Source organism: Drosophila biarmipes, chromosome X (genome assembly GCF_025231255.1).
Source record: "Drosophila biarmipes strain raj3 chromosome X, RU_DBia_V1.1, whole genome shotgun sequence".
In the NCBI taxonomy this organism is placed as follows: domain Eukaryota; kingdom Metazoa; phylum Arthropoda; class Insecta; order Diptera; family Drosophilidae; genus Drosophila; species Drosophila biarmipes.
The window spans coordinates 2,174,247-2,187,569 of record NC_066611.1 but is presented as its reverse complement, the minus strand read 5'-3'; the positions used below and the strand labels follow the sequence as shown (position 1 = coordinate 2,187,569).

At 43.2% G+C, this 13,323-nt stretch overlaps 1 protein-coding gene across 1 annotated transcript; it reads right to left on the bottom strand.

Moving 5' to 3' along the window:
- Nucleotides 1–6,625: 6,625 nt before the first annotated feature.
- On the bottom strand, nt 6,626–11,438 carry LOC108033161 (neutral alpha-glucosidase AB). Its single transcript, XM_017107391.3, has 5 exons — nt 11,327–11,438; nt 10,795–10,919; nt 9,089–9,835; nt 7,372–8,857; nt 6,626–7,311 (listed from the first exon to the last, which is right to left on the bottom strand). The coding sequence occupies exons 2-5, from the start codon at nt 10,896–10,898 to the stop codon at nt 6,880–6,882; spliced, it is 2,769 nt and encodes a 922-aa protein (XP_016962880.1). The 5' UTR covers nt 10,899–10,919; nt 11,327–11,438; the 3' UTR covers nt 6,626–6,879.
- Nucleotides 11,439–13,323: the final 1,885 nt, after the last annotated feature.

Sequence of the window (13,323 nt, the reverse complement as noted above, 5' to 3'; positions counted from 1 at the left end):
AGCGAGCGAGTCCAAAACAATACAAGCAACAAGAAGACCCTTGGCATTTCCAGCATCCTCGGCTTCTCCGGGCCCTGCGGAATCTCCACCATCACCCCAAAGGAACCGATCGCATTACATTGCGAAATTAGAAAATTAGCTCCACCCCCGATAGTACAGCCAAAGAAACAATACCAAATATACGACTCTAAGAATTGAATTTACTGGAAAGTGTTACTTGTTTGAGGCTAAAAGAATTGTTGGCCTCAACTTAAAAACACGCCCCCACAGAAGTAGAGGTTTGACGCTTCTTTTATGATTTTCCCAGGAGACCAAACTAATGGAGCAAAAACATTAACTTTGTTCCTTTAAATTCAAAGCTTAGCTAGAGGGAACGCGATAGTCGAGTGTCCCGACTGTTAGATACCCGCTGCTCAGATTTTAAATAAAATACTGATACAAGCTAAGTTACAATGGTAATATGACCGCTTTAAAAAATAGCATTAGCGCACTTTCCAAAAAAAAAATGTTTGTCCCTTGTTTGTCGGTTTTTATGAATCCCTTTTTGATTTTAGGACCTTGGGGATGTAAGCAATGCGAGCTATTAAAGATTTGCTCGCTGCCTTTGGATAAGCCCGCTAGTTTGGTGGGAAATAAAAAAAAGGCTTATAGTTTCCAAACAATTTCAATTTAAAGTAATTTAATATGTTATCACGCTGCACTTACTAAAATTGTTTGCATATAAAAGATTCAAAGTTACAGCAACAAATCTTTTTAAACACACTTTTTGAAATTTTTTCCCAAAATTGTTACACTGTTTTCTTTTGAAATCTTAAACTGTATAAAAGTAGACATTCTTCATCTTTTGATCTATAAACATTTTTGTCATAAAAATTACTGTTGATATTGATACATTGAGCGATTAAAAGTTTAACCCGTGAAAAGTACTTGATTTTTACTTGAATACAAATGAAAGTGCAACACTAAGTTGATGAAAAAATTCTTATAAGATATTTATACCCGTTACTCGTAGACTAAAGGGTATTCTAGATTCGTCGGAAAGTATGTAACATGTAGAATGAAGCGTTTCCGACCCCATAAAGTATATATATTCTTGATCAGGATCACCAGCCGAGTCGATCTAGCCATGTCCGTCTGTCCGTATAGACGCTGAGATCTCGGAAACTATAAGAGCTAGAACAATTAACTAGGCATGCAGATTCCTGGGCTTCCTGCGCAGCGCAAGTGCCACGCCCACTCCCACGCCCACTCCCACGCCCACAATCCGCGAAATCTGTAGCGCCTACAGTTTTAATTATAAAAAAAATTTTAACTGAAATATTTTTAACTCATAAATACGTATCGGCTGACCTTAAAAAAAAGGCCACGCCCACTCTAACGCCCACAAACGTCATAAACGCTTAAATCTGTCTGCCGCCCACATAACATCTACTGAAATAGCCGGTAGGTGGCGCCCTAAAATATCGCTTTGCTGCTTATATATATCCATTTTCCTTTTGCTCCCTTAAGCTGAGTAATGGGTATCTGATGGTCGAGGCACTCGACTCTAGCGTTCTTCCTTGTTTTTAATTGAAAGGGTAGCATTTAAAAGTTTGTCATCGACTAAAACTTCTTGTTTTACATTATTAAAATACCAAAAATCTGATGTAATGCTTTTACCATACCTCATATATGAAAACTCCTTTTTTATGATTGATATAAAGAAAAAAACTTCTGATATCAAACAAAAACATTATTTAACGAGCTAAATGGTCGGGGCGATCAAGCACACTTAACAGAAAAGAGGTCCGATATCGATTTTTGTGACATATAATATATATTTCTTTTCCTGTCCCAGGAAGTGATCAAGAGCAAGGAACATGGAGCTGACAAAAATAGTATATGAAAAGGGCTGTGTTCAGGCTGGCGAAGATTAGATGGAACACAGTTTAATTATTACTTCCACTACTGTTATTGTTGTGATATTTTTCCCAATCCTAGGACTATGCTTTGGTCAGAAGTTACGCGCCGATGTGTATAATTAAAAGTCAAAGTGGCACTGACAAAAGGCTCTTGCTTCCCCAACAGCTAGTTAGGAAGGCAGACAACACGACGAAGGGTTGGCAGAACATCGAGGATCACCTTACTTAAACCAGAATCTGAACTTTTCATATGCCCTTCGTCTAGTTAAGTATACTGTTCCTTATGGTCTTTATTTTTATGTATGCGTCTACCAAGGAAAGCTAGTTCCGTCTTCATGGCCATTGACTAATATTTTCGGCATAATTTATCCGCAAACCAATAGGAAGACTAGGAAAAACTCGACTATTCAATATTACCGAGGTTACCGGCGGGTCGGCAGCGACGGAAGCGGTCTTTTTATCTTCGGCAGCCACAGATAACTTCAGTTCGCGAGTGACCTATTAATTACCGAAGGAAAAATTTCAATCTATATACCCTTGCAGATTTCAGTCAGAAGTTTGCAACGCAGTGAAGGAGACGTTTCCGACCCCTTAATGTATATATTTTCTTGATCAGCGTCACTAGAGGAGTCGATCTAGCCACGTCCGTCTGTCCGTCCGTCCGTTTCTACGCAAACTAGTCTCTCAGTTTTAAAGCTATCGGGCTAAAACTTTCCCAAAGGACTTCTTTCTATTGTAGGTATTGCCGGTTCGGACAACTATATCATAAAGCTCCCATAAGAATTATCGGAAAAAACATTTTTTTTAAACTATATCTTTAGTGTCTTTCAACGTATAACCTCCTACGTTTGGAAGTAACATTTTTTAATTAGTTCTGAATTTCAAATTCCGAAAATCGGACGACTATATCATATAGCTGCCATACGAACAATCGGAAAAATTGAAAAAATTATATCTTTGGTGTTTTTTAACATAAAACCTCATCCGCTTGGAAATAATTTTTTTAATTATTTCCAAATTTTGAATTTAGTTTTATAGCTTCGGCGTTTTTTGACATATTAATTTATAATATGGGGAATATAATTCTTAATATTTTTAAGAACTTCGAATTAAAATGAATAAAAATCTGACGACTCTTACATATATATAGCTGTTTTGAGTTTATTTGCGAGTCTACGAATTTGTCTGACAGTTTGAATTAAATTTTAATAAAAATTAAAAAAAATGTAATTCAGACAAAGTCCGTCAAGTAAAACTGAGTAAAATCTCTCACTAGTATTTTGTTCGTCTAAATATCTTTGGTGTTGTAATTTGCATTTTTCGCCTTCTTATAAGAATTATATATCATTTACCGTGGATTATGTTTGTATTTCAAAATGAGTAAAATCTGTATAATGTGCTGATAGCAATTTTCAGTCTGTTACCTAAAAGTCACCTAAAAACTGAGCGAAAAGTCGTCGATCATGGCGGAAATCCGTGACTTCCCTTTCAGAACATTTTCACCACGTGTTTTGGGAGCGCGCAGTCGCGAAATCTTTTGGAAGCGGCGTAAGGGACAAACTCTGTGGGAGCGGCATTACTGCCCGTCTGGTAGCTGTTTTTAGCGGGTGTGTGTACCGGCTACACTTGGTGTGGCATAAGTTTCTCGGGTGAGTGTACTGACTAGAGAAGAATCAGGAAGAGGTCGCCGCCGCCTGCTTCCGGTGCAAAGCGCTGGTGAAGCTGGAGACGGCTGTGAGGACCTCCAACGAGGGAGGCGCTGCATATTGATGCACAATACGAGGGCCGGAGCAGACTAAAAGGACACCATGCCTTGCAAGTGGCGAGGACCCCACAGGTCTTAGCCGGTGGCAGGTGATGGTGCGTATGGAGGAGTGCCTACTGCACGCGTAGCAAGACAGCTAGGAGGCGAGTCATACGGCCGGATGACTTAGAGTCGCCGCAAAGTATGAGGCCCTAATCTCGGCACTCACGGCCCGGAATGCAGTTCTGGAGGACCGATGAAAGCAAATGAAGAGAACACTGCCGACCAGCCAACATGTAGCCACCAGACGCCCTCAGTATACGCCACTGAGTATCCCAGCCCGCCAGTACCCTCTGCCATGACGGTCCCGAAGACACGCGAGACCTTGTCGGCTGTGATGCACAGCTCGAAACCGAATATTTCGCCATCGTCTGGCGAGGCAAGGAAGGTCGTTGCGAACAGGAAGTTAGCAAAAGCTGGCTTGGATCAAGATCATTGGTTTCGCGGATGACGTAGCCATAGTAGTTACGGCCAAGAAACTCCCAGACGCGGAAAGACTCTGCAACGAAGCTGGGAAACGAGCAAGCGCACGGCTCGACTCTAAGGGTCTCGCCTTGGCAGCGCGTAAGACCGAAGCAGTCATGATAAGTAGCAGGCAGAAAGTGGAAACGGCCACTATTAAAATTGGAGAGGTCACCATAAAATCTCGCCCAAGCTTAAATTACTTGGGGGTCATGATCGACCACCGGCTTTCGTTCAAAGAGCATCTAGCGTACGCTATCGGCAAGGCAGGCAGAACCGCAGCCGCAATTTCGCGAATTATGGCGGACACTCGTGGACCGAGGCAACCAGGACGTAGATTACTGGTTAGCGTTGTCACATCGACGCTGATGTACGCTGCTCCCATAAGGGCCCGAGCCACAAAAAAAGGGAGTTATTTGCAGGAGGGGGATTCCGGGTGATGAGGCGGCGCTAGTAATATCGGGAGTCATACCGATGGACCTGCTAGCAGTGGAGTCAGCGGGTATCCGCGCAGGTAGCACAGGGGTCGCAACCGTCGAATCCCCACGGAAAAGGCGCAGACAACTCACCACTTTGCAATTGGCAGGAGAGGTGGGCACATAGCAGCAAAGGACGATGGACGCATAAGCTTATCCCAGAACTGTAGAGATGGCTGGGAAGGAAGCATGGACATGTGGACTTTTATTTAACGCAACTGCTGACAGGACATGGATGCTTTAAATACCTGAATAGGTTTAAGCATGAACGTTATCCGCACTGCCAGGGCGTGCAGTTCTTACTGGGTTAGAGTCCCAGACTTCGGCAAGCTACCACTACGGACTTTATGAGCGGGTTACATATATAAAAATAATAATATCGCCGACCGAATGGACCTGGAGGCGTTCGAGGAGCAGGTGGGGCTAGAGAACTCGTGATCGCAGGAGGGTGCGGCGGTGCTTGCAAGGGTGAACTCTAGACTTTGATCGAGATCGGAGTCGGGAGCTTCGTGCAGAGAATGTGAGACCAGAATAAAGACTCCATCTTTATGTAGCTGAACTACCATGCTTGGGCAAAATTTTGTGAGCGAAACAGTGTCAACTCGCCATTTCCATTCCCAAAGACTAAACCCCGCCAACAACCACAGAACATATCTGCAGTCTGTCTCCGCCTTGTATAGGCACGGAATCTCGATAAGTTGGTACATCGATGTAGCGCATGGCATTAGTGCTATCGATTGGTGGTGATCTCAGTGTGACCAGCTGCTGATCGGTTTTCTGTCTTTGCTAGCAGGGTGATGTTTGTTGGCGCGATATTTAAACAAGGACACCTTCTGACTCAAAATGTGGTTACTGCTGACTAAACCAACCTAATAATTAAAAACTGCCACTTAATAACAACAATTCACTAAAATAATAATAAAAGCTTTTGATTAAAATAATAATTTGCAACGCGGGCCAAAAGAATAGGGGGGCCCAAAGAATAGGGGGAATGTGGGGAATAAATAATTCACCAAGAACGGCATCAGTCGAAACAAGAAGACTTCTTAATTTATCGATTGCTTTTACATATTGCTTTACATATTAAATGCTTCATTTTCAAGTAACATCAAAAAGCTTAGACTTTATAAATTCTGGGCTTAAACAAAATTAATACTGTATTTATTTTTTGTGGTGCACCCAAAAGCAAATTCGCAGCCACTGTTCTAAAATCCTCTTGGAGTTCGCTAAAATAGGAAACAGCTCTCTTATATTTACAAATATATTTAAACTTGTGTTTAAGCCAACTACAGTTTGTGTCTTGTATTTAATGCCTTTAATGTACATATGGGCCGTTCTTTTGCAAATCGAACACTTTTTTAACTTTGACTTTAGATTTGCCTGAATCCTGTTCGGAAAACCGGATTTGAAAAAAAATTAATTTAATTGTTTTTTAAATTTAATTAATTTTTTTAAGTTAGTAAAAAAAGCTAGTTTTCAAAAAGTACACTCCGTTTGCAACTCTAAATCTCCATCTGTAGTTATCCGATTGACTTTATGTCTTTTGCATAAAATCCTCTGAAACCTCTTCTTTTAAAATAAATATCAATAATTTTTATACCCATTTCTCGTAGAGAAATCTCTCTCCCTTCTTCCGCTTCCTTCTACATGGTAAACATTTTCGGCTAACGGTTATAATGAGCAAAATAGCATATTTTTTTGGTTACTATTTAAATCTAGTTCACCTGTTAAAAAGTAATATTTTTTATATAACAACACGCACCCCAAAGGGGTTATTTTAAACAATGTATTTTAGCACGTCTTATTGCCACATTGGGATCTGAAAAATGTCCTTACAAATGTGGACCGCCATAGTTTACTTAAATGACTCACATTGAAACCACCAAAGGATCATCAAAAGGGATGATTGCTGGCTGACTCGGCAACCGAAACGGGTTACCACGCACACAAGGCTAAAACCTGTTTCGAGTTACACACAGCGCTTATTTAAAAAAATTGTATATTTATTGAAACGTTAATTACATTGAACTCGAGTTGCACTCTTCGAATAATGAACTACGGGAATTGGCCGACAAGAATGCAGAAGAACTAATCGAAGAATCTATTAACTGATTTCCTCTGGAATTGGTTTGAGTGGGGGAGCTGCTCCTTAATACATTATAATTTCATAATTTTAATAGAACTTGCATATTTATATTGGTATAGGAGAACAGTAATACGTGGCGACGACTACAGACTACACATAGTTCAGTTTGATAACAAAGTCGACGTCCATCTTGACGCCAGGCTTTCGCACGACGACGGCTTGGTCGTGCTGGAGCACCTCCAGTTGCTGGCTGATTCCGTTCACTGTGATGCTGGCACTGCTGGGCACCTTCTCCAGGCCGGCGAGCACGATGCGCTCGATCCAGGCATCGGTCTTGTACTTGGGCTTACCCACGAAGTGATTGACCAGCTGGTCGTTGGTGAACTCGTAGTTCACGTGGATGCGCTTGCCCTGGCGGTAGTCGTAGGACTTCTCATCGTCCAGATAGAGGGAGCCGGACGCCTTGCCCTGTTTGTCTAGACAGATAATGAGTGTGTAAGGATCGTGCAGCATCAAGGTTGAGGCGCGGCGCTGGCGCTCTTTCTTCGGAACAATGCTTCCGCCACGCTGCCAAACGGGGATCTGTAAGGATATTTAGGGCATCAAATATGTGATATTAAACACGTGTAACACGTCTCTCACTTTGTTGTCGTCTACAGGAACCGACACGTAGCCCGAGCGTTCCTGGCGCTGATAAGTGTCAACGTCGTACCACCAGTCACCGTTTTTCTTTTCATCAATAGCCGGGAAATAGACATCCACCTTGCTGACGCCCTGCTGCATGACGGGCCTGACCAGCAGGCGATCTTGCACCAGTAGTTGGCTGTCCACGCTGAAAGCCTCCTTATCCAAAGGATAGTGGGCCAACAATGGGAGGATCACCGGCGCACCCGTCAACTCCAGTTCGTAGAAGGCGGTGTACCATAAGGGCAGATAGGAGTACCGCTTTAGAACGGCATTCTGGATCACCTGGCGAGTGCGTTCTGGGAAAAGCCACGGCTCCCGGCGCTTGGTGTCTATGTGGGCGTGTGCCCGAAAGAAGGGCAAGAAAGCACCCGTTTGATACCAACGTTCCAGCAGCTCGCTGTCAGGATTTCCAAAGAAACCGCCGACGTCGGCACCGCAAAAAGAGAAGCCGGCCACCGCCTCCGTGAGACACATCTTTATTGAGTGCTGAAGATGTGACCAGTCCGCCAAGTTGTCACCCGTCCAAATGGCGGCGTAGCGCTGAGATCCGGCAAAGTGGGCACGTGTGAGGATGAAGGGCCGTTGGTTGGGGTCGCGCTGCTGCAGACCAGCAAACGAGCCCATCAGGTGCATGTGGCCATAGAGATTGTGCACATCGCGATGCTCCCAGTTGCCAAAGTGCACCAGATCCTTGGGCGCTGTGATCTCTGGGCCGTTGAACACCGACGGTTCGTTCATGTCGTTCCACAGCATCACGTCTGCGGTGACAGTTTGGAACTTATCCAGTGCGTATTGGCTGGCATAGTACTCTCTGACCACGGGATTGAAGAAGTCTGGATAACTGGCTGCTCCCGGCCAGCACCAGCCCTCGTAGTCATTGCCCTCGCGCGTTTTCACATAGTAGCCACGATCGGTGCACTCCTGATGGAAGAAGTACCCATTATCCCGTTTGATGTGCGGGTCGATGATCACCACCAAATGGCGACCCAGCTCGGTGAGGTTCTTGATCATCGTCAGCGGCTGCGGAAACTTGAACTTGTCCCAAGTGAAGTAGCGCTTTCCGTCCGTGTACTCGATATCCAGCCACATGGTGTCCATTGGTATGTTAAACTCGTCGAATTTCGCTGACACGGAAGTTACATCCCGCTCGTCGTTGTAGTTCCATCGGCTTTGGTGGTAGGCCAGGGCAAATATCTGAGGCAACTCGTGGGTTCCGGTCAGGGCAGCGTACTGCTTAAAAGTGTCCATGGGCTTGGGACCCAGCATGATAAAGGCGTCTACGATGCCCGACTCTGACATGAAGTGTGCAGCTGGTGGAGGAGTCTTGCGCGAGCCGGACACGAAGTTAACCAACGAAGAGACGACGTTGGTTTCTGAAGTTTGGATGTCAACCCAGGTCTCGGCTGCATTCTGCCAATAAACGCCTGCAGTGTGCTGTTGTCTGTAAGAGATATGAAGATAATTTAGTCACTGGTTTACAAGAGGGTTCCTAGCCCATATCAACATGCCCATTGCAGAAATCTACGTCAAAATTGTCGTCTTATACTTAAGCCAAATCGAAAGATTATTGGTTTTAGCAAAACCTTTAAAACTCCAAGGATTCTCTCCCATTTTCCTGGGTCTTTATCACTGCGATCAATATGGAAAGTAAGAGTTAAAGGACGTGACTCACCCATGACCATATACCACTGGCACCGTTCCGTACAGGGCCATTTTGCTGTCCACGATGTACTCGAACACATCCAGGTTGTACAGGCGATATGGGTCTGTGCCCGAGGTGGACTTCAGAATGAAGCTATCGGCGTGCTCCGGAATACCAAACAGGACCTCGGCGGCGGGGAAGGAGAAGTCCAGAGCCACTGCTTCCGGCCCGTACGGCTTAGAGTCGTGGTGCGACTTGAAGTTCTCCTCCCAAGCACCGGGGTCATCGATGGCGTCAGCTGCCTTGGGGGTTTCCACAGCAGCATCCTGCTCCTGCTGGTTCTCGTGAGCGGGCTCGGGAGTTTGCTCCTGGCTCTTCTGACGCAGATGCTCAAAGTAAAGCCAGTTCTTGGCATTCACCGAGACCACCAGGACGTCGTTCTCATAGAAATCGATTCGGAAAGGATCGCCGTGGATGACGGCCTTGTTCTTCTCCGATGTTATAACGATCACCCCGTCAGTCTCCCGCTGGATGCGAATGTGTTCTGCTTGGGGCTGGCCCTTGAGGGCGTGCTCGACGCGGTATCGTGGTCGAAGTGGTTGCTTCTCATCGATCTGCAGGCGGAAGGTGCTGCCCTTCAGGGCCTCCAACTTAAAGGCGAACTGGTGGTGGTTCTCCTTGTTCACCAGGTCGGCTGTCAGCGAGTCCGCATAGGTGTTCAGGGTTCCCGGAATCAAGGCATACTTGCTGCCTGCACTCTGGACCTTCCGCGAGCGTCTGAAAAATAGTAAATGTAGTCGTTAGTCTGCTAATCATTTCGCACAGTGAGTTCGCGACAGTCTGATCGAAAGGAACTTCAATTTCCTCCTAAATTTTGAAGCGAAGACTTATGAGAAAAAGATTGACTTAGGGGACGTTTAAGTGAAAGTAAAATAGTACAATTTCGAAAGCTGGTGAGACCAGTGTAGCAGAATGTAGTCTTTTAATACCAGTTACTCATAGAGTATGTGTGCGCCATACAGTGTTAACGATATTTTAGCTAGTAGTGTTTCCGATGACTGAGTGTTTATATGGATGAACAAACGAACATGGCTAGATCGACTCGGCTGGCGACTTTATGGGATCGGAAACGTTTCCTTCCGCCTGTCCAACGAGCACAATGTACCCTTTAATGGGTATAACAAGAGAAAACAACTTGAGAGCTTACCCAAATTTATTAAAGGAACAACAAAAAAAGTTTGGAGTGCTTTAAAGGTGCGTTTTCGTTGATTTCTAAGTGTGCCTACCTAAGGCCATTGTCCAAAAACCCGTTTTGGGCACTTTTAATAAATGGTTGTAATATTGCCAGAAACAAACTCTTTTATTTTTATTTAAAGGCACAGGAGGTGCTTCAAGCAGCATCCCACACTTTTTTGTTGGAGGTTGAAAACCCAACTTTTCTTTATTTTGTTGAAGTGATGATCGCTGGGACGTAGTTCATTTGAACATTTGGAAATGTATGGTCTCGTTATGCGTGGCGCACTTTTTGAAATAGTGCTTCAGGTAGAAATCCCTATACCTATGGCTTCCTAGGACGAACTTTTTGGTCTCTCCATTAAAGGATATCGGGAGACATTAGCTTAGAAGCCATTTACTAGCTAATATAATGTATAACAATAATTGTGCTTCTTAATCCTAATAGATAGTTAGAAATGCAAATATATCTAGAGAGGATTTCCACGGGAAGTGCAACTCACCGGCAGAAGCTGCTCTGTTCGCAGGTCTTGAAGTTGCCGGGGTCCACTGCGTCGGCCAGGACGAAAAGGGCGAGGATGGCCACAGGGGCCAGAGCGAGTCGCATGGCGCGTTGACCTGGTTTTGCCTGAAACGAGGAGCCCGGAGAGGAGTTAGTTGCGCGGTGTTTGCACAGCTCGGCTGCTGCCACCACCTCAGTGCCCCAACGCTAAGATATGTACACGTCAGTCGTGGCCCAGAACTGCCTTCGGCAGCGGAAACCCCTGCGAAATGCACTTTTTATCGTTTTAGGCAGTGCAATTACTCTTTAATTAACTTCTCTTTCTGGAAGCCATGCCGCCATAGTAAACGTTTCGTTTGCTACAGAATTATTGGCTTCGGCGGCCTGCTTTCGGAAAAGTTTGGATTATGGTCGTAAAAATATGTCGCCGGTTATCAATGCACTCAGTGGTGACAGTGCAGTTTTGGGGCATCTGAAGACCCTGTTTTCCGCCACCCCAGTCACTAGTTTTCCCGACACTCCACACCTTTTACCTTTAAGAAGCTAGTTTCGTGTTAATTTTGTGTTAATAATTTTATTAAAAATTTTGCACACATATGCAGCGTGACCGTCGCTGGTGCCTAAATTAAGCCACAGTAAAGCTGAAATGTACTTTTTATTACCGTAGTTAGCTGAGACGCAAACCTTATTTCTGGTTGGCGTCTTCAATAGCACGGTGCACCGCGCAAAATAGCACCTTCGTTTTAAAAAAGGTTCCACATTAACATTTGTGTATTTTTTATGAGGACAATGATTTTATTTATTTATTAATATTTATTTTAACAAATTGAAACTAGTATATAGAACCAAAATGAATATTTGATATAGAAGAGGCGCTGGAGTCTAAGGTACTGGGGCCCGCCCAGCCAAAAGAATTAAGGCTATATGGAATAAAAAATGATTATTTTTTGTAAAAAAGTATGCTTTTGTGTTGCCATTTCATGAAATGAAACACAATAGTGTATTTTGAGCTAAACATCAATCAAATAATAGGTTTACATTATACTTCCACTGTTATTAAAACTAATATATTAGTATTAACATCTAGATATTTATATATTCAGTATTTTTTTGTATATCAAGCGAATTAAATAATTTAGGTTTTACAAGTTAATTTTCCGATATATGTACTTAATTATTAACACTTCGGATTGGTCTACGATTTGTGACTTTACTTATCAAACAAAAACACCTCTTAAAAGGATAACAAAAAGTAGTTTAAAATAGCTTTCTAACCATATTTAGCACAAGCCTGGTGCTTTAGAAGTTCACAAATTACGCGCGTTAAAAAGGTAGCATTTATAGCTTATTACCCTTATTAGCCTTAAACTAGCAATCTGAAAAACAAAATAAAATTTTATTTTAAAAATTACATATTTTATTACTTGGATAGTCCTTTTAGTTTTTTGATTCACACATATATCACTTGAAACAACGTTTTCATTTCTTCGCAAATATATAGTAGTTGCCTCGCACAGTGCTCCTCGTCACTATGTGGACTGCAATCCTCAGTGATCTTAAGAGTATTTTTCTGCATTTATTTATAAATTTTTAAATATATATATTTATTTCAAAAAGTTATTTTAATACTATTTAATTTAAAGGGGTTGAATAGTTTAGAAAGAGGGAATGCCTAAATCAAGTGCCTTGACTAACAGATACCTGTTAGAGAGATAACCAATTCAAAATAAGTTTTGGTTGTTTTAATAGATACCGCTGTTAATCAATACCTATCTTCAAATCGGACCAATCATTAGGAGGCGCCTTGCAATCTCAAAAAAAGTTTCTTGATGCTTTTAAAAGAAAAAGATACTTTCCCCTTGAAAACCGGATATCTAATCGATTTGACTATTGCGTACTTCGTTGTTTCTTTTCAGTTCGTCTTTCTAAAAAAAATCTTGTTTTAAGAAACTTATATTTCTCAAAATATGTTAATCCAAAAACCACACTTCAAAATGTACTTTTTTGATTTAAAGTTTGTACGTAAGTCCAGAAGTATTGCCACAAGTGGCCTCAAAGTGCTCTCCTGTCCATCATAAGCACTGTTGTCGAACTAAGCTGTGTACTTGTTGAAAATAAATAGGCATCGGCGCTACCGACTTCGACCCGTGGGCAAGTGGGTCAATAAACCCTTGTCATTGCCATTGATTTCACAAGTCGCTGAAGGAAATCCATTGCCAAGCGATTCCGCTGCCAGGTTACCGAGTTTATTCAATAACTCAGTTCCGCAAAGGGTCAAACCCAGGGGTTCAGCCACTCGAGCTGGAGCCGTAGGACGGAAAGGACCCAAGAGTGAACGGAGCTCCGAAGAATATCAGTTGGTAATATATCCTGTCTGTCGACCGATGCTCTGCTGGGCCAACGAGGATCACTATTTGAGCCAACGCTACCCGAATCCACAGCAAAAGGCACCCGAAACCCTGAAGAACCTCCTGCTGCGATCCAGTGTTCCAATCGTGAGTGCCCCGAACCCCGAGCGGGACTTGCAATC

What these genes read in the sequence shown, in the direction of transcription:
- LOC108033161 (XM_017107391.3), bottom strand. Translation starts at nt 10,898, where the DNA reads ATGCGACTCGCTCTGGCCCCTGTGGCCATCCTCGCCCTTTTCGTCCTG. An exon ending in CCAGTGGTATATGGTCATGG is followed by an intron (nt 8,858 to 9,088) that starts GTGAGTCACGTC and finishes TATCTCTTACAG; the next exon opens with ACAACAGCACACTGCAGGCG. An exon ending in TTCCTGTAGACGACAACAAA is followed by an intron (nt 7,312 to 7,371) that starts GTGAGAGACGTG and finishes ATATCCTTACAG; the next exon opens with ATCCCCGTTTGGCAGCGTGG.